Here is a 27382-nt window from a genome sequence, read left to right as displayed (position 1 = left end):
ACACACACACACACACACACACACACACACACACACACACACACACAATTTAGTCTATGGATATTCAGTAGTAAAACATTTGCCTAGTGTGAGCAAAGCCCTGGGTTTCATCTTCAATACCAGAAAAAAATAAAATCAACTGTTAGAAGTTCCATGTTGCTCTGGTGTTTTCTTCTCAGAAGAATAAACAAATGAACAAACAAACAAACAACAACAACAACAACAAAACCCTTAAAAGTAGCTCAAGAGCCAAGGCGGCTTCTGAGATGACCCTACAGAGGCTCTTTTTGAAGACTGGGTCTCAGTATAGATCAATGGCCAGCTTGGAACTCAATATGTAAACCAGGCTGGTCTCAAACTCAGAGGAATCTGCCTGCCTCTGCTCCCTGAGGGCTGGCATTAAAGGCGTGTGCCACCATGCTCAGTCAATCTTGTTGTTTGAGACAGAGAATATCAGGTCATCCAGGCCTCAAAGTTACTACGTGGCAGAGGATGACTTTGAACTCCTCCTGTTTCCACTTCCAAAGTGCTGGAATTACAGGCAGGTGCCATCATATTCAACTGAGGACTTTTTTTTTTTCTTTAAACAAAGACAGATGTTCTGTCCTCTCCAGAAGGACAGAACTGCAAGATCTCGATGTACAGGTTCCACAAACAGCAGAAGAAAGCCCTACCTGGGACAGAACCACATTGTCACACGTCCTCTGCCCTCCTTTCCCCCTCAAGAGGAAAGACATACACAGGCCCCCATCAGGGCAGCGATCGTGGGTGCAGCATTTCTCTGCCACCCCGGCCACTGAGGAACTGCTGCCGCCGCCACCGCTGACAGTAAGGAGCACTGAAGTAGCATCACGACTAAAGATTCCTATGTGGCAGGGCCTGTGCCAACAGCCTTCAGCTCTCCCGGTCATACCCATTTACCGATGGGAAAGTTGAGCCGAGGACGTGTCAGGTCTAGATCCAAATCTCGGTACCAACTGACTCCAAGCCAAAGCAAGATGACCCCTGTTTCCAAACAGTCTTCATGACTTCCAAAGCTGGGTCCTGGGAGCTGTGGGGCCAGTTCAGTTGACGAAATGCTTACTATGCAACTGTGAGGACCCGAGTTTGATTCCCAGCGCCCAGGCGAAGAGCTAGGGGCAGTATTGCAGGCTTGCAATGCCAGTGCTGGGAAAGCAAAGACAGGTAGGTCCCCAGAGCTTGGTGGGACACTAGCTTAGCCAAACCAGTGGGTCCCAGGTGCAAGCGAGTGAGTGAGTGCTTCTGAGGAATGAATGAAAGCTGAGATTGACCTCTGACCTTCATGTGCAAGGACACATGCACATATATATATATACACCCCACCCCGCAAGCTGTTCTGTTAGAAATCAGGTCTGTGTTTGAGAGAGTTTGGCGGAGGGAAAGATACTGGGTAGAGGAGGCCGCAGCCTGCCTGTATGGAACAGAGGTAAATACAGGATTGTGCATTGGTCAAAAGCCTTAGGGCTACACAACAGAGAGCACGGACTTTAGCGGCTAAAACTAAAGGCCTCCCAGGAAGCCAGAGACTCCCAAGATGCAATGCAGGCTATGGCCAATGAATCTGACTATCCTCCCTCATCTGCAGGGATTCATGCCATGAGCCTCGGTGGATACCTAAAACTGCAAATAGTAGCAAATCTTATAGAAACAATAGTTTTCTGCACATGCTCATGATAAAGTTCACCAGATAGAAAAGAGGAAGAGATTCACAGGAACTAACAATAAAACAGGACAATTACAACAATACACTGTAACAAAGTATGTTGCTAATGCCGAGCTCTCTCAGAATATTAGATTGTGCTCTCCTGCCATTCTTGTGACACTATGTGACATGATACTTCGCCTACATGATGAGACAGCCAAGGAGAATGACACAGGCATTGTGACACAGAGTTAAGTGACTAGTGACCTTCAGATGCTTCCTCAGGAGGATGATCGTGTGCCTCAGGCGACCCTAGGTCATCCAGAGATGAAAATGCCAGGTGGGTAGCACATACTGTGTAGATGCCCTGGAGGAAGACATGATTCCTATCCCAGAATTGGCAGGGTGGTGTGAGATTTCATCATGCTGCTCAGAGCAGCTTGCAGCTGAAAACTTACGAGCAGTTTATTTCTGAATTTTTTTTTCCTCAGTAGGTTCAGATTGTCATTAGTCACTGGCAACTTGAATCACGGAAAGTAAAACCACGAGGCAAGGAGAATTACTGTGTGTTAGAACTTTGGAGAAGGCACAAGCAGTTTTGCAAACTGTGAGGTAAAGACAAAAGCAATTACACATAAACCACTCGCTCGGGTCAGCTAAGTTGTTTCTCACAGGGCTTCGGATGAACAGCTCTGAGAGTGCTTTACATGCACAGCAGAGCTGAAGAAAAGACACACACTCAGGGTAATAAGAGGCAGGTTTACTGCCATCTAAGAAGCAGGCTTTGGGCAAGCAAAGCTGGAAGCCTGAATTCACACACACACACACACACACACACACACACACACACACACACACACCCCGGTTTGGAGCCAAGGCCATCACAGGGAGGGCGTGTCCGCACTGTGAGGTAGTCTCAAAGGGCCATTGAAGGATTAGACCTCTGAGGTAAAGCCCCAGCAGGCAGAAGTGGTCAGGAGAACCGCTGGAAAGAACTACAGGGAACGGCAGCTGGAACACACTCAGGGAAGCAAAGGACACTGTGTCCAGGCGTGGACTACATAACACATTCTCCAAACTATGCCATCAGGCATCTAGAGGGCCCTGCCTCTGCACTCTCAGGTTAGGTGATGAGCCACACTGGCACACGCAAGTGCTCCTGTAACACTGTAATGGAGCTAAACATGCCTCTCCTCTAGTGACGTCAATTCTTTGCTCACAGCACAGCACCTTAAACACGTCTGTGGTAATGCTGAAGTGAGCATGCCTACTGTGGCATGCACAACAGATGCCACCAAAAGGCCACATTGACCCACTGTTCTGTGCCATCCACATCTGTGTCTACACTCCCATGTAATTGACTATATTGGAAATTAAGCTACATTTTTTGTTTTGTCTTTTAAAGTTTTTTTTTTTTTTTCCCTTGCTTGCTTTGAGACAGGATCTCTAGGCCATGCTGGCCTTAAATTCCCTCAGCTGCTGAAGATGACCTTCAACTTCCTACCTCCCTGCCTCTACCTCTCAAGAGCTAGAATTACTGGCATAAGCCATGGTGTTTGGTTTATGTAGCGTTGGGGATTGTCTCCCGTGGGCTTGGCAAGCGCTCCTCACATTGAGCTAGGGGCCCAAGATGGCTCAAAAGGTTAAACTCCCAGGCTGCCAACCCTGACAACCTGAGTTCAGCCCTGGGGCTCAAGTGGTAGAAAGAGAGAACTGATCCCAGCAAGTTGTCCTCCGACCTTCACACACGTGCCGTGAAACATGAACCCCCTCTCACACACACACATGCACAAACACAGATACAGACACACAGAAAGACCTCCACAGAGACAGACACAGAGACATAGACGTGCGCACATATACATACACACATAGTAAAATGTAACTTAAACAACAACCGAGCTCCACCACTCTCAGGCCCCTAAAGCTGCATCTTCAGCTGTGACAGCAAAGCTCATGAATATTTATAGAGACGTTAAAACTTCCACGCTCACTAGAAATTGCCACCAGGAAAATTGGGGCCAGGATGAGAAAAATCAGTTCATCAAAACTCCACAATGGCCGCAGATGTTGGAATTAGCACATGCAGACGTAAAACAACTACTGCGATGGAGTGCATGTGTTCGAGAAGGGGAAACACCGAAGACATTATAAAATTAGAATCCTGGAGGTGAAAATGGCCGCGTCTGAGATGAAGAACACAATGGAGGAATTAATGGCAGATTAGCAGCAGAAGAAAAGACCAGTGAACCTGGAGACAATAGAAAGCATCCAAATTGAACACAGAAAGAACTTTTTGAAAAAGGAAGAGAAGGAGAGAGAGGAAGGGAGAGGAGAGGGATGGACTGTGAGGCTTATGGAGGCTGATTACATTAGGTGGGAGCCACAGAAGGACAAGAGGGTAGAGAGAAGTATTTGAGGAGGCAATGTTCAAGAATGTTTTCTAACTTGATGAAAGCTACAGACCCATTTATCCAAGAATCTCACTAGAACACAGACAGAGAGCAATAACAGTTTCCTGGAGGATTGGCAAGATGGCTCAGCAGGTAAAAGTGCTTTCTGAACAAGCCTGGCAACTTGAGTTTGATCCCTGGAATCCATGGTGAAAGACAGAACTCCCCAGAGTTAGCCGCTGACCTCTGTCACTGTGACATGACAGGCACATCTGCAGTGCACGCACACACACACACACACACACACACACACAAGTACAAACACACACTCTCTTATGAGCATTACCATGAGTTCAAGTCCACTCTGGGATACATAGGAAATCCTAGGCCATCCTCGTCTAAAGAGTGAGGTCTTGGCTGAACGTGAAGGCTCACACCTCTAATCCCAGCGCTCAGGCAGGAAGGTCACTGTGAGTTGGAAACCAGCCTGGGCTACATAGGAGCTGAGGCTAGGGTGGACAATTGTGTAAGATCCTGTGTCAAGAACCAAAACAAGGGCCAGCAAGATGGCGGGTGAAGGAAAGGTGTTTGTAGCCCAGCTTCACAGCCTAAGTTCAAAATGGAAGGAGAGACCCGGCTCCTGCAGGTTGTCCTCTGACCTGGACATGCACACTGTGACATGGACATGCAGCCATATACATCATGCACATAGTAGGTAATTAAGTGTTTGCTTTTCCAAAGAGTGAAAGCTAATCAAAAGTAACAGAAATTCTGTGATTCTTGAGGGGCTGGCAGATGGATGGAAGGAAGGAATGTCAAGCAAGCATGAAGAAATTTGGAGGGCAACGGCTACAGGCAAGAACTTGATTGTTGGCCAGGTCTCAAGTGTACAAATGTATCTGAATGTATCAAGTTCTCCCAAGTGTGAAAATATGTCTAAACGCATCAAGTTGTACAATTTAACTAAGTGAACGTCCTTGTAGGTCAATCATAACTCAAGAAAAACAATGAAAACGTTCCAGGTCTCAGCTTCCTTGGGCTTGGGTGGTTTGGGGGTCAGGGGTCAGGGGTCCTGAGGTCAGAGAGCATCTCAATGAACTTCAGATCCTATCCTAGTGCCAGGTAAAACCTCCCTGCAAGGGCAAACGCCAACTGGAGAGCAGCTAGCCTGGCCCAGGCATTTGGCAGAGGCTGCCAGACTGTTCTGGAAGGAATGTGGGTTTAATCAGTGACTCCCATCAGCACGCCGAGTGACTCTCTTCCAAACCACATCAGCAGGCAGATTTCCTGAGGACTGCTCGGTCCAGAATGTATGCTAATGTATTGGAAGGGGTGGTCTCCAAACACAATCCAGTTCCTCGGGACACCCCCATCCGTGTTCCTGCTCATTCCCTTTGAAGGGTATGCGTCACTCCCCACCAGCCCCCACCGTGAGGGTCTTCACTTGGAGCTAACGGGAAGAAATCTCTTCCCAGGCCCTCCTTCTGGATAGATGGTTTTCACCACAGCTTTGAGCTGCTTGAGGAGACCCCTCGGGCTGCTGGGAGACAGAGAGGATAAGCATCCTCCACATGACAGTCTCCGGCGCTTGTCGGGCCCTGCCTAGATCCCTAAGCGTCAGCTCTCTGCTTCTAGCTCACCCCAGCATCTGGCATGCAAGCAGGTGTGATGTGGGTGGCGGAGGGCAGTGATGAATGTAGCTGAACACAGCGCTACAAGGTTTATGTAAAACATTGCAACCTGGGGGAGATGGCTACAAACAAACAAACAAATGCATTTTTAACCCACTTGGCCATCTCACTGACCCAAAATCTAATTTCAATTAAAGAAAATAAGGAAAATAAGGTAGAGAGCTGCTGGCAGTAATCTATCCTTCCACCCCACCCACCTCCGCCGAAAACCTGTATGCAGATTTACGCATGTAAAATCATTATGTGTGTTTCCTTGTAAGCCCATTTCATGGTTCTGGAGCATAAATAATCTCTGTAGATGACACATCAGGTCACCATGCTTTGGGGTGATCATGCCTGGCAGCTTCCTTTCACACGTCAAGACTGAATTTGATGATACCATGGGCGAAATGGTGTTCCCACCAAGTTTCTACAATGGAGTCCTGCTCTTCAGTAGCTCAGAATGTGGCTGTATTTGAAGATGGGTCCTTAGAGACAGAGAGATAATTAAGGTAAAATAAATTGATACAAGAGCAGACCCTGACCCAAGAGGTCAACGTCCGAGTAAGAGGGGACTGAGACACAGACACACTCAGGGGAAAGCTGACGGGCAGACACGGCATGTGCAAGCCAAGGGTGGCCTCAGAGGAAACCGACCCTGTCAACACCATGATGCCAGACTTCTAGTCGCCAGAGTGGAGAGAAAATCCATCCCTGCCATGCAAGCCACCGGGCCTGTGGAGCTTTGGCATGGCGGCTTAGCGCACTAATGCCGACCAGGTCTCACAGACAGCCCCGTCCTGACTCCGTTCTTCCAGACTGCCCACCAGAACCTATGAGGAGCAGAAAGAGGTTCTGAGGGCCAAGTGGGTCTTCACTTCTGGCCCCGGCGAATAGCTGGTAAGGTCCCCAAAAGGTCTTCTGCATGAGCCACTAACAGTCTCGTAAACATCACTCCAGGTTGGCAAGGCAGGGTTTTTAAGGGTCCCCAGGGCTTCGCTGCACCCTGCTGGGGTCCCCCTAAAGAGAGATCACTGCATCACCACAAAAACCCAGCCCTTTTCCCCCGCAGAGGAAGCTGGGGTCCTAGAAAAGCCAGCTCTAATGCCTAACAACGAGCCACAGGGGGCCCAGTGTAGGGGGCTCTTGGGGGAACCTGGGTGGAAAAGCTTCTACGTAAAAGAGCACAGGTCAGATTGGCCCCATGTGGGCACACGATAGTCACTCTCGGCTCCCCTACATGTGAGGTCATACAGATGGACTCTCAGACACCCACATGCATGCACAAACTCTCACACCCATGCATGCGTGCACTCACTCACATAGCCACACGGGCAGGCAGAGAGCACCACTCACATGCAAGCCTTCACACTCACACGCCTGGGTCTCACATGAAGTCTCCCCTATAGACCTGTACTCACATAATGCCTCACCCACACGCATACCCAGAGGCATGCGTGCTCCCGCACACGGGCGCGCCTACACTCAGGGTACACTCACACAGACACACATGTGAGCACAGACACACGTGAGCACACCTGTACACGGGACTGCTCTTTGACATGATGTCCTCCTCTCCTACACTACTGCCACCGGGGGATTGCCCTTTATTGACTGTAGCACAACTTAGGTCTGAAGACAAGACGTCACGGAGGGTACCAGACCTTCGCCACACACAAGGTAGCTACACAAGTAAACAGACCCCCCCCCCCCCCGACTTCTCTGTGGAGTGTTTTTCCTAGGAGGCCCAGACTTGAGTTAAATTTATTTAAATTTTTTTTTTTTGTAGAAAAAATAACCACCCCACCAGACTACATTCTAATTGCTTTATGATTTGTTTCACAACTAAAAGTTGGAAACTAATTCCATTTTCAACATTCACGATGCCCATCTGAACGCACACACACCCCCCGCCCTGGCTCCCTCGGCCCAGATTTCCTGGCCACATCAGGAAAACAAATTCTCTCATTTACAAATATGAATTGAAGCAGATGTGTGAAGGCTCTGGCCCTCCAGGCTTATCACGAGCACTCAGGCACCTCTGTGCTGTGTTCTGCCACCTCAGAGCCAGACCAGCTAATTGATCGAAGTTGGGCACTATGCCGGACACAATGACAAATGCATAGAGTCATTTCCACGAGCACTTTGGATTTTAGTTTTTAGTCACAAATATGATTTTTTAATTACATGAGAAATCTCTCCTGCTGCACAAACAAGAAACCCAGGAAAATGAGGTCAGTTCTGTGTTTGCTCTTACTCCACTACCAGGCGACACCTCTCAGCCCTGTGGACTCACAACCTACAGCTGTGTTCATATGTTTCTTTTTTTTTTTAATTTTACTGCATGGCTTTCACAGGATAGCAGGATCACGGTGTTGAGGGAGTTTGTGTTGTACTTTGTTTTGCTCGGGGCATTTCGAGTCAAAGTCTCACTGTGAGTCCACACCCGTGAATCCATCGGTCACGATGCTGCCTCAGCCTCCTGCGTGCTGGAAGTACAGGGGTGCACCGCCATGCCTGGCTGGAGGATCGTAAGGTCAGCTATGTAACCTTGAGACTCCTCTCCAAATAGCCAACAGGCCTATACAGCCGTTCCTTCTGGGTACAAGAAAGAAGGCATTCTGGAAAGAAGGGACTCTCGGAGTGCTCACAATGCACAGAGCGCTTCCCACCTCACTCCCACAGCATGGAAACCATGCCGGCCAGGCCCTATAATCCCTGCTTCCCAGATGAGCAAACTGAAGTTGAGAAAAACAGTCAATTACTCAGAGTCACCCAGCTGGGAAATGGCAGGCCTGGGGTGGGAACCTGGGTCTGCTTAAGGCTAAAGCCTTCCATGCTGCCCCTTCTAGATCCATCACTTACAGATGTCCTAAAGGTTGAGCACGCTGGCAGAGAGGGCTGCTTGCTGTCCCTGCTACTCTGCTCCCTCCCCCAGGCCGGTCACAGGCCTGGGAGAAGGGCACAGGGGAGAAGCCGGAGGCCACGCGTGCAAAACTATGCACACAGGTGGCCACGCAAAGAGGGCAAAGGTGCAGCTTTGGGGGAGAGATTGCCCGTAAGGAGAGAAGCTGCAGTTGCGTCCAGAGCAATTCGAGGAAAGTGTGGGTTGTGATGGGAGGGGGACTCAGTTGTCTTCCACTAAGCCCTACTTTAAACTCCTTTAAACTCCACCATAAACTTATTTCTCTCCCAAGAAGTTCGTGCTAAGTCCCCAAATATGTTTCTGAACATCATGAAGAGATGTTTTCTGAATACTTGTGTCAACAATTATACAGTAAAGCTGGGCTGGCAAGATGGTTCAGTGGTTGAAGGCACTTACAGCCAAGCCTGGCCACAAGAGAACCCAGACACTATGTAGCCAAACCGTGGTCCACTTCCTGAAAGGAACTGTCCATCTCTCCCTGCCCCAGATTCCTCAGGTTGTCTTCTGACCTCCAAGTGTATTCTATACACTAACTAACTAACTAAATATGCAAATGAGCATAAAGATTCATTCTGATTCTACACATAGGACAATTGAGAACTGAACGTTGTGTGTGGCCATTGGAGAACTTCCCTAGATTGAGTTAACTTTCACCTGCATAATTAGACATCAAGCATGGATCAGCAGTGGTGGCGCATACCTTTGATCCCAGCACTCAAGAGGCAGAGGCAGGTGGACCTCCCTGAGTTCGAGGCCAGCCTGGTCTACAGAGCTAGATCTAGAATAGCCAGGGCTACACAGAGAAACCCTGCTTCAAAAAAAAAAAAAAACAAAAACAAAAAAAAACAAACAAACAAACAAAAAAAAAAACAAAAAGCCAAATAAACACAAAGAAGTAGATTATGGAATAGGCTCTGATGCCTGGCAGGGCCACAGACCATTTTAAATGGTTGCTATCACCTGCCACCACAGCAGTCTGATTCTGGGAAGAAATCTGTGACTTTTTCTGTCTCTCTTTCTAATGGCCTCTTTTTGCTTTCAGCGGGGACAAATGCAAAATAGATCATGAAACCAACTTTGCCCACAAGGAATCCAGAGGCAAGACTTCACAATGGAGCAACAGCCTGGGTTGGGGGGGGGTGCTCATGAGAAGACATGGGGTCAGGCAGCTGAAATACTAAAACAAGGTCTGAGGAGAAAGCCTTGTGCTCCCTCTGGCTCCCCCCCCCCCAGCTTCATTAAAGCAGTGGCCAAAACAACCTGGGGGAGAGAAGGGTTTATTTGGTTTACAAGTCACTGTCCAGACAGCACTGAGGGAAGTCAAGGCAGGAACGTGAGGCAGGAACCTAGAGAAAGGAAGTGAAGCAGAGGTCATGAAGGAATATCGCTCACTAACTTGCTCACCGTGGCTTGCTCAGCTGGCTTCCTAATTCCGTCCAGGACCACCAGATGAGGGTGGGCCAGCCGAGGGGTAGACCCTCCCAAGTCAATCTTTAATCAATAAAATGTCCTATAGACTTGCCTACAGGCCAATCTGATGGAGGCAACTCCTCAATTGAGGCTCTCTCTTCCCAGGTGACTAGTTTGTGTCACGTTGACAAAAACTAACCAGCACAGTGGTAAAGATTTGTCTGCCATTCACAGGACCTTAGCACCAAAATAAATAAATAAATAAATAATGAAATGAGACTAATCAAAACAAAAACCTCTCCAAGACTGAAGGACAGCCTTCCTCAGCTAGGGACCCTACATCCCAAAGAAGAGCAGACATGGATGGACAGAATTTTCCTCATAGAACCGTGCCCCTGCCTGGGTCCACAATAACATGGAGGAGGCTTTATCTTCTATACCACGTGGATAGTTATATGCAGATTTTCTGGGACACTACGTAGTCATTAAGTCCCATTTAATGGAGAGATGGCTCAGCAGTTAAGAGTTCTTCCAGAGGACCCAGTTTTGATTCCCTGGGTCCTACCCAGTGTCTTACAAGCACCTGTAACTGCAGTCCTAAATCATCCATTGCCCCCTTCTGGCCTCTGAAGGCTCTCCATGCACGTGGCGCATCAACATACAGGCAGGCAGAATATCCACACACACAAAATAAAAATAAAGGCTGAAAATAATTAATGACCACGAAGATCAAACGTCATCTAGAAATACAATTTTGATGTAAAGTTCAGAAGTATAAAAGTGAGATATAAGTGGCATTTGCCCTGCACTTTAAACGAGCTGAACTCCAGGCTCTTAGGCTCTTTGTGGAGAATTATGAGGGATTACGGAGGGAAAAAAAAAAAAAAGCACGCAGCCCCTCTGACAGGGTGAGGAGTGATCATTATCAGAAAGGTGGCCTGTTTTGAATCAAGATATGTTTTGGAGCCAGGTGCAATGGCTTCATTTATAATGCCAGTATTTGGGAGGTAGAGGCAGGCAGAGCAGGTGTTCAGAGCCAGCCTGGGCTATGCAGTTAGAGCCTGTCTCAAAAACAAAAAATATACCCATGGGTAAAGGGGATGGGGTAGCTCAGCAGTAGGACAGGTGCCTAGCATATAGAAGACTGGGCTTTAAGCACTGAAAAAAGGGGGGGTACATTTGGGGGAAAAGATGGCCATGTTTGTGTGATTATTCCATCCTGTGCTCAGCCCTCCACATCTGAAGTTCTATATTTGCCAGTTCAAGGAACCATGGATTGAAAATGCTGGGAGAGGGGAGCAGGGAAGTAGCTCAGCAGGTAAAGAGAGATTGCTGCACAAACCTGCTGACCCGCAGAACCCACACTTTCTTATTTGCTTTCTGTTGCTGTGATAAAAACCCAGTGACGAAAAGCAACTTAAGGGAGAAACGGTTTAGTTTTCTTACATTTTCCGGAGACAGGTCATTCCTTTGGGGAAGTCGAGGCATCGGGAACTTCAAACAGCTAGTCATATCCCATCCACAGCCAAGACCTCAGAGAAATGAATCTGCCCCGTGCAATGCTGGCCTCCTCTACTCCTCTACAGACCAGGGCCCCAAATCAAGGGATGGTGCTAGACTAGGCTAGGTCTCTCCTAAAGGCAACCAAGATAACCTACTCCAGACATGCCCAAAGGCCAACTGGATCTAGACAGTCACTGAGCCTCTCTTACCAGGTTGCATCAAGTTGGTAATTAAACAAACCACCACGCCATGTAAAGGAGAGCGCCGACTCCACAAAGTTGTCCTCTCACTTCCACATATAGGCCATAGGCCCTGGTACATGTGTACACACACACACACACACACACACACACACACACACACACACACACACGGGGAAACCTACCTCTGTACCAAATGTGCACTCGTTTCTTTTTCTCTTGCCTTTCATCCTTAAACAATACATGATGCCAGCTACTTACATCACATTAGAAGTTGTGAGGGATTTCAAGATGATGTGAAGGACGATGAAGGATGTGTGATGCCCACACAGAGAAACATTTACTTACACGTTGAGTAATTAAAAAATAAAATAAAGCAAACTCTTAATAGAGTGTGGCTGGAGAGACGGCTCAGTGGCTCAGAGCACTTGCTGCTCTTTATGGAGGACCCGGTGCATTTCCCAGCACCCTCACTGGCATGTTCACAGCATCCTGTAGCTCCAGGGGATCCAATACTCTCTTCTGGACTCTGTGAGTGCCCATATCGCCCATATACACATGTGCACCCAAGGAGACACACTCACAAATAAAAATTAAACCAATCTAAAAAGGATGCATTTAGAAGGAGGAGGAGGAGGAGGAGGAAGAGAAGGAGAAGAAATAAAGAGGGGTGCCCATGATTTTGGATGTTTCAGTCCATGGCTGGTTGGCCTTGCTTTGGGCCTGTGGAGGCACAGTGGGTCACAGAGGGGAGAGTATAATGGGTGATGCCCAGTTGTAACATGAAGGCTTAGAAGAGAAAGAGAGAGACAGGAAGGGACAAATCCCAATGTCCTCTTCAAAGGTATGTCCCAGTGACCTAACTTCCTCCCTCTAGGCCCCATCTCTTTATAGGTCCCACCAGCTCCCATCAGCACCACAGGGCAGGACCCAAGGCTTGGACAGATGGGCCTTGAAGGAGAATTCAAGACTGGACCTATGACAGCTACTCTCCTGCAAGTAATGTCTGGTCACCCTGGCATGTACTCAGGAAGAATCCTGTCAGTCAGTTTGGCAAGAGCTTCTTTGCTGTGACATTTCTTTTAGTCATTTTCCATGCATTGCCTGCTTTTCAGACCCTTGACTCTACCCTGCTACTTGCTAGTGCTGGACTCAAGAGGCCAGTCTGCAAAATCCACTGTGGTGGCCTCTAACTGTCCAGGATGACCCTGAATAGAGGTGGCCTTGCTGCCCTCCAATAACGGCCTGTGAGTCACCCATTATGTCAAGCAAGAACCATGGAATGGCTTCTCTGTGACAGAGTGCCTGACCTCCAGTCCAGGCTTTTCTCTCCTGCCCCATGCCTGTGCCCCAGCAAGGGCCCAAGCCCTGCCTCTCACATCCAGAGGACTGAGGGGCTGCCAGCCACGCTGGCTGCACAGCAGTGAGCAAAGACAGCCTCTCATTCCTCACCATGGACATTTTCCTCTTCCAGATCTAGGCCTTCTGAAGCTCCCATGGCAGACAATGCCAGGTGAGTCATCTCACCCACACTGGTTCCTGGCGTTCAGGCTGCTACCCAAAGATTCCTCAGGCAGGCCAAAGAGAAGCTGGGCCTTCTTCATGAGAGCACTTCCTATTAAGATGACTTGGGCACAGGCCCCTGAAACTCACACAAAGGGGGGCTGACAAGATGGCTCATCGGGTAAAGGCGATTACCATCAAGCCTGATGACCTGAGTTGGAGTTCCGGGGCCCGAAAGGAAAAGAAAAGAATTGACTTCTGAAAGTTATCTTCTGACTTTTACATGAGCATTGCATGCATACACAAAGCATACACACTGAATGAATGAATGAATGAATGAATGAATGAATGAATGAATGCAATTTAAAAACTTCTTTGGCTAACCTTCAAGCCAACAAAGTTGCATTTTTGCCATGGCTCCAATTTCTCTCTCTTGATTATTCTCTGAGACATCATCCACTCCTCCATCCTTCAGGCCCACTGAAGATGGCCACATTCACCTGTGTATACCATGTGTATACCCCCCCCCCCAACTACTAAGTCTGGCTGACCAGAGAGGAACCCAGATGGGCTCAGTGTCCTGGACAAAAAGTCCCGTTGACAGATGCTGTTAATTCATAGTGGATTCTCATAGTGAATTAGGGAATTTCTTCCACTCTGATTACAGGAAAGAAACTCTGATGTTATGAGTGTGGGTCTGGAGCTTCTAGAAGCTTCCTTGGGTCTCCTGAGGACAATGAAGACATCCTTGAGACTTAAGGTCAAGAGACCGGCTGCTGAGTCTGAGCAGATGTGCACCCCAACTTGTAGGACAGCCAAATGATGAAGCCTTTTGAAATCTAGGCCCTGCCCCTCAGCAGAGAGGGAGCACAGCCACGTGGTTTGAATGTACAGGACCCAAAAGTTATAGAAAGGCTGACTCAGAGAAGACCATGCTAGCTTGATATGGTGGCACACGCCTGCAATCCCAGCTCTTGGGAGGTGGGGGCAGAAGGACCAAGAGTTCAAGGCCACCCTTGGCTACTTAGTGAGCATGACGGTTAATAGTGTCAACTTCCCAGCACGGTTGAATCACAGAAGGAACACACATCTCTGGGACTGCCAGGAGGAATTCAAACTCATGAGTGTTTCTTTTGACTTCTGGGTGGACAAGAGCTGAATGTGGGCAGCAAGCTCTCAAAAGACAACACGTTTGTCACTGGAGATGGGTCCCAAGTGTGGGGGTTTGGGAAACACGGAAGGCTGTGAGACCATTGAGAAGCCAGCACACCACTTTCTCCGTGCCTGTGGAGAATTAAATTTAAATCAGGTTATCCAAAAATGAAGGTAGCGCCAGGTCATAGCCTGGAGTCCTGGACTGCAATAAATAAATAAATAAATAAATAAATAAATAAATAAATAAGTAAGTAAGTAAGTAAATAAATGAATAAATGAAGGATATAAAATAGAATAAAGGAGAGCACCAGCATTCATCTCTGTGTGCATCATGACTGCAGCTGGATTGTGATCAAATAAGTAAATAAATTTAAAAAAAATGTCTGTATTTAGTAAGAGTAAAAGGGACCAACACTCTGCCATGGAGACCATGACCTGCTCTGCTGCAGGATTCAGAGGCCACACTGAAATATGTCTGCAGAGATCTGTGGCCTGGGAGCAGGGCCAAGAGAGGAGCAGAGCTGCCTGAGCACTCTGAAGCAGAGACAGGTGTAGCAAACCTGGCAGTTCTCAGGTGCACGGATTGGCTGGACCAGTTGTCTCCACTTCTGGCAGTGATGTAAAGCGGTACTTTTTTTTTTCCTGCAAATTCTGGGAACAGAGAGTTAGAGCACCCCAGCATGATAGTCCAGTCAAGGGTTAAAGACCTCCTCTCTCAAGAGCCTATGTATCCCAAGCTTGGTCCCCTGGTGTGGCCTTTAATCCCATCACTTGGGAGGCAGAAGCAAGCAGATCTCTGAGTTCAAGGACAGCCTGGTCCATAGAGTGAGTTGCAGGACAGCCAGGGCTACACAGGGAGTCCTGTCTTACACACACACACACACACACACACACACACACACACAGAGAGAGAGAGAGAGAGAGAGAGAGAGAGAGAGAGAAAGAGAGAGAGAGAAGGCATTTAAGAGGTGGGGCCTAGTGGGAGTTCTTAAGTCACTGAAGATAGTGCCCTGGGATTAAAGTATCTTACTGGATCTCTGAGTTAGTTCTTGTGTGAGAGAGTTGTGACAAGAAGCCCCCTCTCTGCTCCGGCTTCTCCCCCCGTCCTTTGTTTTAGCTCTACTGTACCAAATCTATCATGGTGTAGTACGCTTCCACCAAGACAAGCATCATTCTATTTGGACTTTCTACCTCTAAAATCCCTGACTCAAAAAACCTTCTTTCTTTATAAATGACGGAGCCTCCGATACTTTGTTATGTTAACGGAAAACAGGCTAATGCAACTGCAAAGACCGGGGCTGCACCAAGAGGAATTCAAACTCATGAGTGTTTCTTTCGACTCTGGCTGGACAAGAGCCGAATGTGGGCAGCAAGGTCTCCAGAGACAGCACGTTTGTCACTGGAGATGGGTCCCAAGTGTGGTGCTTGGGAAACACGGAAGGCTGTGAGACCGTTAAGAAGCTAGCACACCACTGTCTCCGTGCTCCAAAGCGGCAGCAGCGACCGCACCAGGCTGACACTGCTGGTCACTCCCCAGTGGTCTTCCTTCCTAACAAAGCCTCGATTCTATTCCAGTGGCAACTAGCCCAGATGCAGGGGATGAATCCAGATTGGCTGTAGCCCCCAGGTTGGCAGCTCAGTGAAAGGGTGGCCATAGTCATGTGACCTAATTCTGGCTGACAGCGGCAAGGGAATTCTGCTGAAAGAAGCTTCCAGCATTTCCTCCAGATTTAAACTCGAGGGGGAAGCTCAAAGGAGGGTAACTCCTTTCTTCTCCATCCCTTACCTTAGCTATTTGATATCAAAGAACTGCTGATCAGGACCCTGGAGAATGGACTGCCAGCAGAATCTGACAACCAAGTGTGAACCACGAACTTCCCAAATCTGCTGTATTCCAGGCTTTTCTTACCATATGAGGCAATCCAGTGCTACCCATTAACAATTATCTTGGTTAATCGGCCACATCAGGCATTCCATTACCTGCCGTCAAAAGCACATCTACACTCAGGCATGGTGACTGATGCTCATAGCCCCAGCACTGAGGAGGCTGAGGCAGGAGAACTACAAATTTGAAGTCAGTCTAGGCTACATAAGGAGTTCAAAGCCAGTCTGGGTTACATAGTGAGACCCTGTCTGACTATTGGCCTGTTTTTCATTATTATAGTCAAATACTAGAGACAGGCTATTTTATAAAGGAAGATTTAGCACAGTTTTGTGGACTGAAAGTACAAGATCAGGCAGTCTCTTTCTTTTTTTTTCTTTTTTTTTTTTTTTTTGCCTCTGGTTATGGCCTTTTGGCAGACGGTATGATGGCAGGGAAGGATAGGAAGAGGGAGAAGCAGAGAATGAGAGGGGAGATTATGAACCACAGCACAATTAGGAAGCCAGAATAGGACAGGGACCTATAACCCAAAGGTTGGCAATGCCTGTGATTGACTTCAGGACTTCAAATGGGCTCCACCACTTCTTAAATGCCTTTTGGCCCTGGCAGCCCGGCAGCTAGGTTCTCAGTACATGAGCTTTGAGGGGCAGCTAGATACACATCCTACCTGGCATCGACCAGGAGTGGCCTTGGCGTTGTCAGCTTGCTCATGACATGAGCTGTCACACCACTGCGATAGGAGAAGGCTGAATTTGAAGAAGTCAGATGACAGCTTACAAATGCTGGGGCCAGACTCAAACCTTCTTGGAGACAGCACCATGCCTAGCATGGCTCTGCTCACTCCCCTGGTACCGTCCAGGCAGTTTCCAGGGTGCCCTCCCGGTTTCAGGAGCTGGCTTTGCCCACATCTTCAAAGTCAGCCTGGAAATGACCAATTTCGACCATTCTAATGTGTCTTCGGAGAGAACGCCCCACACAGTTGGCTTCTTCTAAACATGTTGCTATTATTATGAAGCTGTCCCAAATGGCAGCATGAAAATGTTTTAAAGGCAAGAAGAAGGAAGAAAAAAAAAAAAAAAGCAGAGAGAAAGTAAGTGCCAGGAAGTAATTGGAAGGAAACTTTTTTGGGGGGGGGGAATGTTAGGAGCCAGGAAATGTCAAGGAAACAAATCAGAGCTGATTTATACTCCATTTCCAGGCATCTTTATTAACAGAGACCCCACAGAGCAGCCCCGACAAGCCGGCTACCAGAGAGGCTGAGAAAGCCACACTGGATTCTAGATTTGACAGTAACACAACCAACATACATAGGAAGGAAAGTGCTTGAGTTTTATCCAACTCTCTGGACTTTCCTTGTTTTCAAACTGATTGGTCCAGACAATAGAAGGCTGAGAGCCAACAACAAATCCATTCTAAGCTGGAAAGGGCCTCCACGGAATACAACCAAATATTGCTTTAATCCTTTGCATTAAGTTTTTCACTGCAGTATGAAAGCTATGAGTTCTGAATCCTTGGCTTCTGCAACATTGTAGCTGGAGGTGTAATTGCTGAGCGGGTGATTAATTGGGCAGTTACTGAAGGCACTTTCAAAGCAGAGAAGGAGATGTTTGGTTTCACATGAATATTTTTAGATCCTACTAAAGATAATGCCTTTAATGGCTGTTGCTTAGAAATCTTGTTTTGATATTCTGAAAGTCACTTCTTTCCCATATGCACTGCAAGAAGGGTCTTTCGATAATCACGACAGGACATGAATATTCCTTCTGTAGCTACATTATCAGGCACATCCGCCAGCCCCAGAAAAAACGATGTCATGGTTCTGTTCCCAAGGGAACAGAGACAGTGGGTCCCCTATAAACAGTGGCTTTTGTTGACTCATTTTTTCCCCCCTGACATTAAACTTGTGTGTGGTTAGCAAGAATTTCTTTTGTAAAATTTGGACATGGTTTCCGCCTGGGATCCTCTACACACGACTTTATTGGTTAAAGGGCAAGCTGTATACACACAGCTGCTTCAGTGGTGACTTAAAAAGGGGCTTCCCACGGAGCAAAGCAAGCTAGGAAACGTGCTGCGTCCAATGGTCCTTTCCCTAAGAGATGGTCCTAGTGGTTAGAAAAACTATCGACACATCTAGGTCAAGCCAACTGTGGTCTCCCCAGAAAGTGCCTCCCATCTTGATAAGTGTGTGCATTTCCATCCAGAAACATTTAACAGGCAGCAGGAACCAAATGGCGCCCAGGGAGAGTCCTTGTCACTAGGGATAGAGACACCCCAGCAGACAGACAACCCTGAAGTGTTGGTGCTGGGTCAGCTCTTCAGGAAGGGAAAGGAGTTAGTCTACACTTCAAGCCCAACAATGCCTCAGCACCAAGTGTTGAAGGGCACAGCAGATCTTCAATGGGTAGACCTAGTAGGTCTCAAGATCTGAATTTCTTTTTTCCTTTGCCTTTAAAGAGCAGGAAGCCAGCACTGAGCTTAAGGCCAGCCAGGTCTGTATAACAAGAAAGACCCCATCTCAGTGAAGGAAAAAAAAAAAAAAAAAGTATGAGGCCGGGTGTGGCAATGCATGCTTATCAGCTCCACACTCTGGTGACAGAGGCATGAGGAGGAGGCCAGCCTGGGCTACATAGCGAGTCCCAGACAAGCCAGGACTATATGGCAAGTCTCTATCTCAAAAACATTTCATGAGAAAGAGAAGGAAGGGTGAAAGAAAGGATAAGCAGAAGGATAAGGAGGAAGGAGAAAAAGAAGGAAAAGAAGAAAGAGAAAGGAGGGGAAGAACAAAAGGAAGAGGAAGGACGTTGGTGTGGAAAGGAGAGGGGAAGAGGAGGAAGAGGAAAGGACAGGAGAAAGAGGAGGAGACTATGGGACTAAAGGGCCAATGCCTGGGCTAGAGATCTTGTCCTGTGTGGAGTGCCTGCCTAGCTTGTGTAAGACCCCAGGTCCATCTCCAACATAAGGTATTAGCAGTCCTGGGGGGTGGGAGTGGGAGGTGGCTGATTCCTCACAAATCCATCTCTATTAGTAAAGACACAGTCTGTGAGCTCCTCAAACAAAGGTCTTTCACGGATTTCTGGTTTCCTGGCCATGTCTTGTGGTTTATTCTTCCCATTATGAAGGACACGGTGGTTGGGGCATTCACAGGTAGAAAGTAACTGGCCCGCCACAAAGGGTTCAACTGGTCTTTAGGAGAGTTGACAGAGGATAATGGGTGGCAATTATGAAACCATAAGTTGCTGGCAGGGCCCGGGGCAGATTTCTCCCTTCTGCAGGCACTTTCAAGAAGAAAAAAGGAAATCATTCAGGAAGCAGCAATTTTGCCCAGAACCAAGTAGAAGAGGTAATGTTGGCTTATTAAAGTGGCTGAGGAGCTGTGGGAAACAGGAAGGTTAAGTCTAGGGTTCTTCCATTCCCTTTGAAACCCCAAATTCACTCCACCTCGGGCGCACGGCTCAATATATGTGCCTGATGCCAGAAGTCCAATCCAGGGACTTGCATGTGCCCAGAAAGCTTCCACTGAGCTATACCCCCTAGCCCTGCACAGCTCAGTGCAGTAACAAAGATCTCCACCGGGCACAGCTTGGGGTATGGATGATAGGTAGCACAACTGCCCTCCTGCTTCCTGTACCACGAAGAAAGGTTCATTTTCTACTGTGCTTAGGAGTGATGTTACCGCCCCCCGCCCCAGATCTGGGCAGCCACCTCCCCCAGGAGGAAGATAACCATTCCCGTAAGGGAGGCAGAGCCAAGAGAAATTGTGGCTAGTGCGCTGGTGCCTGCCACAGTTCTACACGCAAGAGGCTTGCTGCACAAAAGGTAGAGGTTCTGGCCAGCGCAACATCAGATGGAGGCCCAGACGTCAGGGCATACTTTTTTTTTTGGTCTGTTTTTGCTGTTGTTTGTTTTCACTTGAGACAGGGTCTTAGTATGTAGCTCTGGCTGTTCTGTACAGGCTGGACCTCAAACTCGTAGAGATCCTCCTGCCTCTGCACCCGAAGTGCTGCGGTTAAAGGCGTTCGCCACTATGCCCAGCTGTTGGTTTGGGGTTGTTTGTGTCTCATTCTCTGGCCTAGGCTGGACCTGGATCTCAACTACATAGCTCAAACCAACCCCCATCTTGTTGAGATCCACCCGATTCAGCCTTCCAAACTCTGGGATTACAGATGCGACCAAGCCAGGCTCACAACAGCAGTCTTAACCCTCAGGGGAAAACAAAAACAAAAACAAAAACAAACAAAACCTAAAAGGTTTTGGAGTGCGCTGTGGAGATCACCACAGCCAAATGCACCCAGGGGCAGCTCAGCTGGGTCCTAGCTGTGTGGTTTCAGCGGGCCAGCTTAGAAACACCGCACATCCAGGTGGGAGTCGTTTCCAGACCGAGGAAAGGTTGGCGGGAGCCCTGATGATCTGGGCTGTTTCAGGTGAACCAGGGGATGCAGGAGCCTTTTAGTATCTCCAGCGCTGAAAGCAGGAGGGAGGCGGTGGGTTTGAGTGCACACTAAGACGCCGAGCTCAGGACTGTTACTCAGGGTCTTACCTTACCTCCACTACCGAGTGCCCCATAAACGGCCCCTTTGGGTTGTTTTTCCTGTGGATGCAAGTCCTGGCACAGGAACCGGACAGCAGGACCCTTCAAGACCAGCGACCCCTCGTGCAATCCACTTGTTTTAAGCTCTGCTTCTGAGGATGACCACCCCACCGCCCCGGTAGCCCCACAACCCCACGCACAGTGTGACAGCCCCCGGCTGGCGATCGCGCGCCTCACCTCGCGCAGCAGGCGCTCCAGGTGCGTTTCGGCCCAGGCGGCCAGGGCTCCCGACGGTCCCCCACGCCGCCACAGCTCGCGCTCCTGCTCCAGCGCCGTCACTCTGCCGTGCAGTGCGGCCGCCTGGGCACCCAGCAGCAGGCAGGCGGCGGCCGAGCCCACCGACAGCAGCAGACAGAGCGCGCCCAGCGCCCGGGCCCCGCAGCCGGCTCCGCGGTCCTGCGCGCCTCCCCCGCCAGCCGTGCGCTCGCCCGCGCCCATGGCGACCGGCCGGCTCGGCGTCGTCGTTGCGGCCCCGGGAGGCTCCAGGTCTGCGGCTGCGGGGCTCGGCGTCCCGGTGGCCGTGGATCGCGCACGCCCCCCTCGCCGCCGGCTCCGACGCAGCGGCCACTGCGAGTAGTTCCCTCTATGCAAATAGACCCCGCCAGAAAAGGCGCGGGGACCCACCCAGGGGAGGAGCGGCCGGCCGGGGAGGGCGGGGGCCCACGGCGCTCACCGGCTCCTCGCGGGTCCGGGCCCTCGACACCCCGGTCCCGGAGCGCGCGCCTCGGTATCTGGCCTCTGCCACCCGAGGGGCTCGACGCGCCTGGACTCGGCTCTTTCGCAGCCAGCCTGAGGCTTCAGCGCTGTTCGTGCCCCGGAGCGTCCCCCAAACTTGTAGAATGACCTCTCTGACACTTGAAAACCAAAACTTGGAACCCTGTGGGACAGTTAGGGGTCTGTCCTAGACGGTGGCTGAGCGCCGCTTGGTGGCCAAAAGCAACCCCTGCACGTGTTCGCGAAAAGAGTTGGTAGGGAAGGAAAGAAAGAATAGAGGAAGGAAAAAAAAAAAAAAAGAAAAAAGAATGAGACAGAGAGAGAGAAGGAAAGAGAGAAATAAAATAAGGGGAAAGGAAGGAGGAAAGAAACGAAGAAGGGAAGGGAAAGTAAACACCTCTTATAGTCAATGTTCTCATTGGCACTACACAGAAATGATCTTGGTTCCTGACTTGGAGGGAACGTTTAGTTCGGGAAGCAGGAGAAAGTAAGTGGGAAAGGAGTTCCCCAACTTGGTAGAACTTGAATTCTGTAGGGAAAAACTTGGCCCAAACAAAAATCTGGTATGCACTATACTGACTTAACAGTCTTAACCACAGCTATATCAGGACACCAATATGGCCCAAAGAGCAAGCCACTCACTTACGGGGTGGCCAGAGAGGCTGAAGTTGGAACCCAGGTTTTAACTGCCAGGGCCACTACAAGGCATATTTATACCTCAAAATAGGTGACAAGTAACTGTTGCATTAACTCCCGTAATACCCATTGAAAACAGCCAGTCATGAGCTTAGAGCTTGTAATGGTTTTTACATGATTTGCCACATTCCCTCCCTGAATCTCCTGTTGTCTGCTTAATTCCTACATAGATAATGGCCACATCATCCATCCTGTATTCTTGAAGCCTGTTGAGACTCCCAGCGACAGTCCTACTCCTATTTCAGAGCGGAAAGCACCCTGCCTCGAGACCCATGGAAGTGCAGGGGCGCAGTCTCCAACTCCCTAGCTGCGGTCTCAGAGTTTACCGGAACTGACTACAAAGTCTTGGCCCTGTTTGAAAACTGAGTGTGTGCCCAATGAATACTCTGAAAACCACTTGTTAAGCAAACCCGACAGTCTAACTGAAGTGAAAAGAGGCCAACATTATATTACACACTAAGACTCATTCTACCTCATACTATGAGGTAACCCCTTGTTACCTACCAGGGGCGCTGTTCACTTCCAGAAGCTTCTGTGTATTGATTGCTCCCCGGGCCTTTGTTCTTGTCAGCCGCCTATGTGGATTTGCCTTCCTCCTACACTGTGAGGCGCAAGCTCCTAATCTTGAAGCCAAGGTTTCCAGAGCTAGTCCCAGAAAACCCTATCTGAGGTGGCCACATCCTCGGTCCCCTTCATGATTAATCAGAGGATGGGACATCTGTCCCTAGTTACCTTTTAACTGCATCCCCTTGTTTCATGAACCACTGTCTTTTTATAGAATACTATCTGGCCCATAGTCCACCCTCAATAAACACCCAGTAAGTGAACTGAGATGAGAAATATGTTTACCATCTGCAATTCTCAATTGGAATAACAGGTAGGAAAACTCAATTATCTGTTGTCAGAAGGAAAGGTGGCATCCTCAGAACAGGTGACTGAAGCCCGCTTGACTGTAGACAGGCTTCACAGTGGCAAGGAGGGAAGCCAGCAGGGGTGTGGGTGTGGGCAGCAGGCTCACAGTATGGGAAGCCATTATTATCCCTAGCTGAACGGGATGAGAGAAGCCTGCTGGCAGCTTGTGGAAAGTCAGGCATATAAGAAGTCTGCTCTGCTCAGCAGGAGCTGTGACCTTTGGTTGAGTACACAGCCTCAGCAAACCACGGCTTGGTGGGGGAAGGGGTTGGAAGGAGAAATATTTTCTCTCTCTCCTGCTGGAGACCACCACTGGCCAAACCTACCGATCAGGAGCCCAGTAAGTACCTTGCAGAGGGCAGCTCCACAAAAAGCAGATAGAGGGCAGATATGCACCCAACCTATCCAGCTACTGCTGCCTCTGAGTGCCAAGCTGTTAATGATATATACCCTTATTCCTGCATGGCACTCCTCAGAGACCGACCGGCCACCTGGATTACTTTGGACTCTCTCAGTGCAGGAAGAGCCAAAGGTCTGTCTCTCACAGGGTAACTATTCCAGGTATGGGCTGTCTTTCCTATTTATAGGGCCTCAGCCACCTGCATAATGTTCACATAATAGGCAACTCAGAGGTATGAAATCCCATACAACCCACTCATCCAAGCAATCCACTTTTTAGCCAAGGAAGGTGAGCCCTGACCATGAACTCACTGGATAGCACTGCACCTCCAATGACTCCCTGAAGGAGCCAGCCTTGGAATAACTGGAGCTGCCTTTGAAGGATGTGCTACACGATTAAATCAGGGCACCTCTCTGCGGTGCTGTGTAAGAACACCTAGTGTCAAAGAACCTAGGGCTATGCATGCCCAGAGGAGCAAGAAACCCATTATGTGAGCTCTGTCTCGCTGCCTCCCACTCTGAATTCTGTACAGGGCAGCTGAAGGAGTAACAGCCTGACCACCAGGAAATACTGCATTTCTACACTGGGGGCAGGGAGATAATATGGGTCACCTGGCCATACCCCTTTGCTGCATTGCAACCAGAACAGAAATATGCAGTACCCTCCAACTGATATACATGGGCAACACAGGTAACCAAAGGGCTGAGTGTGTTCACAAAGCTGCTCAAGGATGCAGGGCTCCATTTAAGTATTTTCAGCCACCTCCTCCTGAAGTTTAAATTAAGCTCTAAGGTTTTAAGGACAGAGCTTCAATTACATGGTGAGACTGTCACTGAAGAAAAGTCAGGACTTCACTCAGTGACCCTTGCCCTGGTCTGCCAGCTGGCTGAAAAACTGAAGGAAGCTACTTACCCTTCAGACCCTCCGTTTCCAGCTTGGTAAGAAGCAGGTACTAATGGGAATCAACTAGCTACTCTCTGTTCAAAACTAGTAAAACCACATGGCAGATTGCAAGGCACTGGGCATCTGTCAACAGAAAGGATGGTGAGCCTTGGGGATGGGAAAGAGAGGAAACACAAGCAATCCAGAGATGGTAAAGACAAGAAAATTAGAAGACAAAGATATGAAAGTGAGGACTATATTTCTCATGCCCAAGAAACTAAAGGTAAGGAGTCATGATATTTTTAGAACAGACAAATTCTAGAAGATGACAATTTGAGAATTTAGAGACAAAAGAAAAACCACAACTCTGGGCTGGGAAAAATGACTCGGCAGTTAAATGTACCTGCTGCTTTTTTAAAAAGAGGATCCAGGTTTGATTCCCAGCATCCACAAGGTGGCTCACAACCATCTGTAACTCCAGCTCTGGAGGACCTACCAGCCTCTTCTGGCCTCCTTGGACACTGCAACCACATGATGCAGATACACATGTAGACGACATATAGACAAAGTACCCACATACATAAAATAAAAATAAACTTACGCCTTTAATCCTAGCACTTAGGAGACAGAGGAAGGCAGATCTCTGAGTTTGAGGCCAGCCTGAACTACAGAGTAAGTTCCAAGACAATCAGGGCTATACAGAGAAGCCTTGTCTTGGAAAAACAAAACAAAACAAAACAAAACAAAACAAAACAAAACAAGATAGGGGGCTGGAGAGAGAGCTCAGAGGTTAAGAGCACTGAGTTCAATTCCCAGCAACCACATGGTAGCTCAAAAACCATCTATAAGATCTGCTGCCCTCTCCTGGTGTGCAGGCACACATGCAGGCAGAACACTATATAATATAAATAATAAACCTTAAAAAAAAAAAAAAAAAAAGAGGGGGCCCCACACCCTCTGGCCTAAGAGCATCAGTGGGTTATGCAATGATTTCAAGGGTTTGCTTAAGGCTTAACTGCAGTTCCTAAGATGAGCTGGCAGAAAATTTTTTTTATCAAATAATCACTGCTTTTATTTTTTCTAAATTTGCTTAAAACTACAATGGATTCAAAGAACTTCAAAAAACTCAGGCATAGGAAACATGAAGATAACCACACAAGGCACATCAAAAGTTGCTTGAGATGAGTGGTAAAGAGAAACAAACTTAAAAGCCATTAGAAAATATTAGAAAATAAAGAACATTTAACAAAGGAACAAAATAGGTTTCTAGGCCACAGTACAATGCATAGGGTAGAGAACTTTCCATTTTTATCAACCAGAACTCCAGAACCAGCCAGAATGGGGAGGGGGTTACAACAGTGATGACACATACTGAAGGGAGTCTGGCCAGCTTGAGCACGGCAGGCATGGCTCTGGCAGGCCTTGCCCTTCTCCCCCTCCAGCTTGCAAAAAATTCCTACAGCCACCAAGGTCTTCTCCCTTATTTGGCCACTTCCTCTTCCTGAGGCTGACTACCAAGGTCCAGCTATCAAAAGCCACCTTTGGCTCATCTAATTAAATGCCCAATTAAAATTAAACACCTCACCCTCACACATGGATTCCCCCTGAACCTTTCCAAACTGATAATTTTTATGTGCCACATTTGTCTCCTGTATATCCAGGAGACAAATGTGTCCTTTGTCCCTGGGACAAATACCCGTTCCTCTTCCTCCCTTGCTCAATTTCCCTTCTCCCTCATTCTCTGTCTCTTATTCCGTGCCCTTTGTCCCTGTGGGAGCAAATAATCTCCTTTATGTGAGAACTTGGTGTTGGGGGGGGGGGGGGTCCTGAGCTGATACTTTTCCTAACACATACCTGTTTATCCCAGTAGTCAGGAGGGTGAGGCAGGAAGACCATGAGGGGATGTCTTCAAGGCCAGCATGGGTTAATGAAACTGTCTTATGGGGGGTGTAAAAGCTCTCAGAAACACAAAAGCTAAAAGAATTCATTGTCATCACAGCCACAGTAAAGAGGAAATGTTAATGCAATAACTTGGGGCAGAAAGAAACCACATTAGAGAAATAAAAATTTATACAAAGGAAACCCCAACTCTCCGGATAGACTTCTTGCTGGGCTGGTGGTGATAGAGGCCTGTGCTGCTGCACTTGCGAGGTTGGACAGGAGATCAGGAGTTCAAAGCTAACTATGGTCAACCTAACAACACTTCAAGGACTATATGACATCCTGTCTCCAAAACAAAAATTTAAACCTTGCTAAAATCTAGACATTCTGGCTTTAGCCCCAAACACATTTATTGTGGCAGAATGATCACCTGAGGCTTTTGAAGTAGTGTGAGCTACAGAGTAAGACCTTGTCTCAAAATAAAACCCTCACTAAAACATAACTGGCTTAAAACAAAAATGGTGACACCTAACAGGACTTTATATGGGTGAAGAGAATGCACACTACTAAGGGTCAAAGCGTCAACAGCCATTTAGTTACCAGCCACACATCACAAAGGACAGCAAAGCAGTCATGAAATATAGCCAAAAGTAAGTTAAAGGATATATGGTGGCTCCTTGGTTAGAAAACAAAACACAGAGGAAGGCAGGCCAGTGAGATGTCAACCTGGTTAGTTTCTGTATATAAGATTACAGTTTTGAGACAAGCTTAGACTAAATATCAAAAATTTATTTTGCTAATTTTTAATTATATTTATTTATGTGGAGGTATCAGTGTAGGTCTGGGCATACCAAGATATGAATGACAACTCACTTGTCAGACTTGGGCAGCAAATGCTTTTAGCCACTGGGCTATCTTGCCAGGCCAAACCAAACTGTTTGATGACAGTGGCATTAAACACACACACACACACACACACACACACACACACACACACACACACA

The 27382-nt window shown here is 48.2% G+C and overlaps 1 protein-coding gene across 1 annotated transcript in view; it reads right to left on the bottom strand.

Annotated features, from left to right (window-relative positions):
• Col23a1 (collagen type XXIII alpha 1 chain) overlaps positions 1 to 21331 on the bottom strand; it is a 268000-nt gene extending 246669 nt beyond the window's left edge. The window contains exon 1 of the mRNA XM_055602833.1: positions 21071 to 21331. Coding sequence (XP_055458808.1) covers positions 21071 to 21331 — 261 coding nt within the window. The remainder of the gene's footprint in view (positions 1 to 21070) is intronic.
• Positions 21332 to 27382: the final 6051 nt, after the last annotated feature.

The sequence above is a fragment of the Psammomys obesus genome, unplaced genomic scaffold (genome assembly GCF_907164565.1).
Source record: "Psammomys obesus unplaced genomic scaffold, mPsaObe1.curated_primary_1811, whole genome shotgun sequence".
Taxonomy (NCBI): domain Eukaryota; kingdom Metazoa; phylum Chordata; class Mammalia; order Rodentia; family Muridae; genus Psammomys; species Psammomys obesus.
Note: the sequence above shows the minus strand (reverse complement) of the source record. Positions and strands in the feature narration are given on the sequence as shown.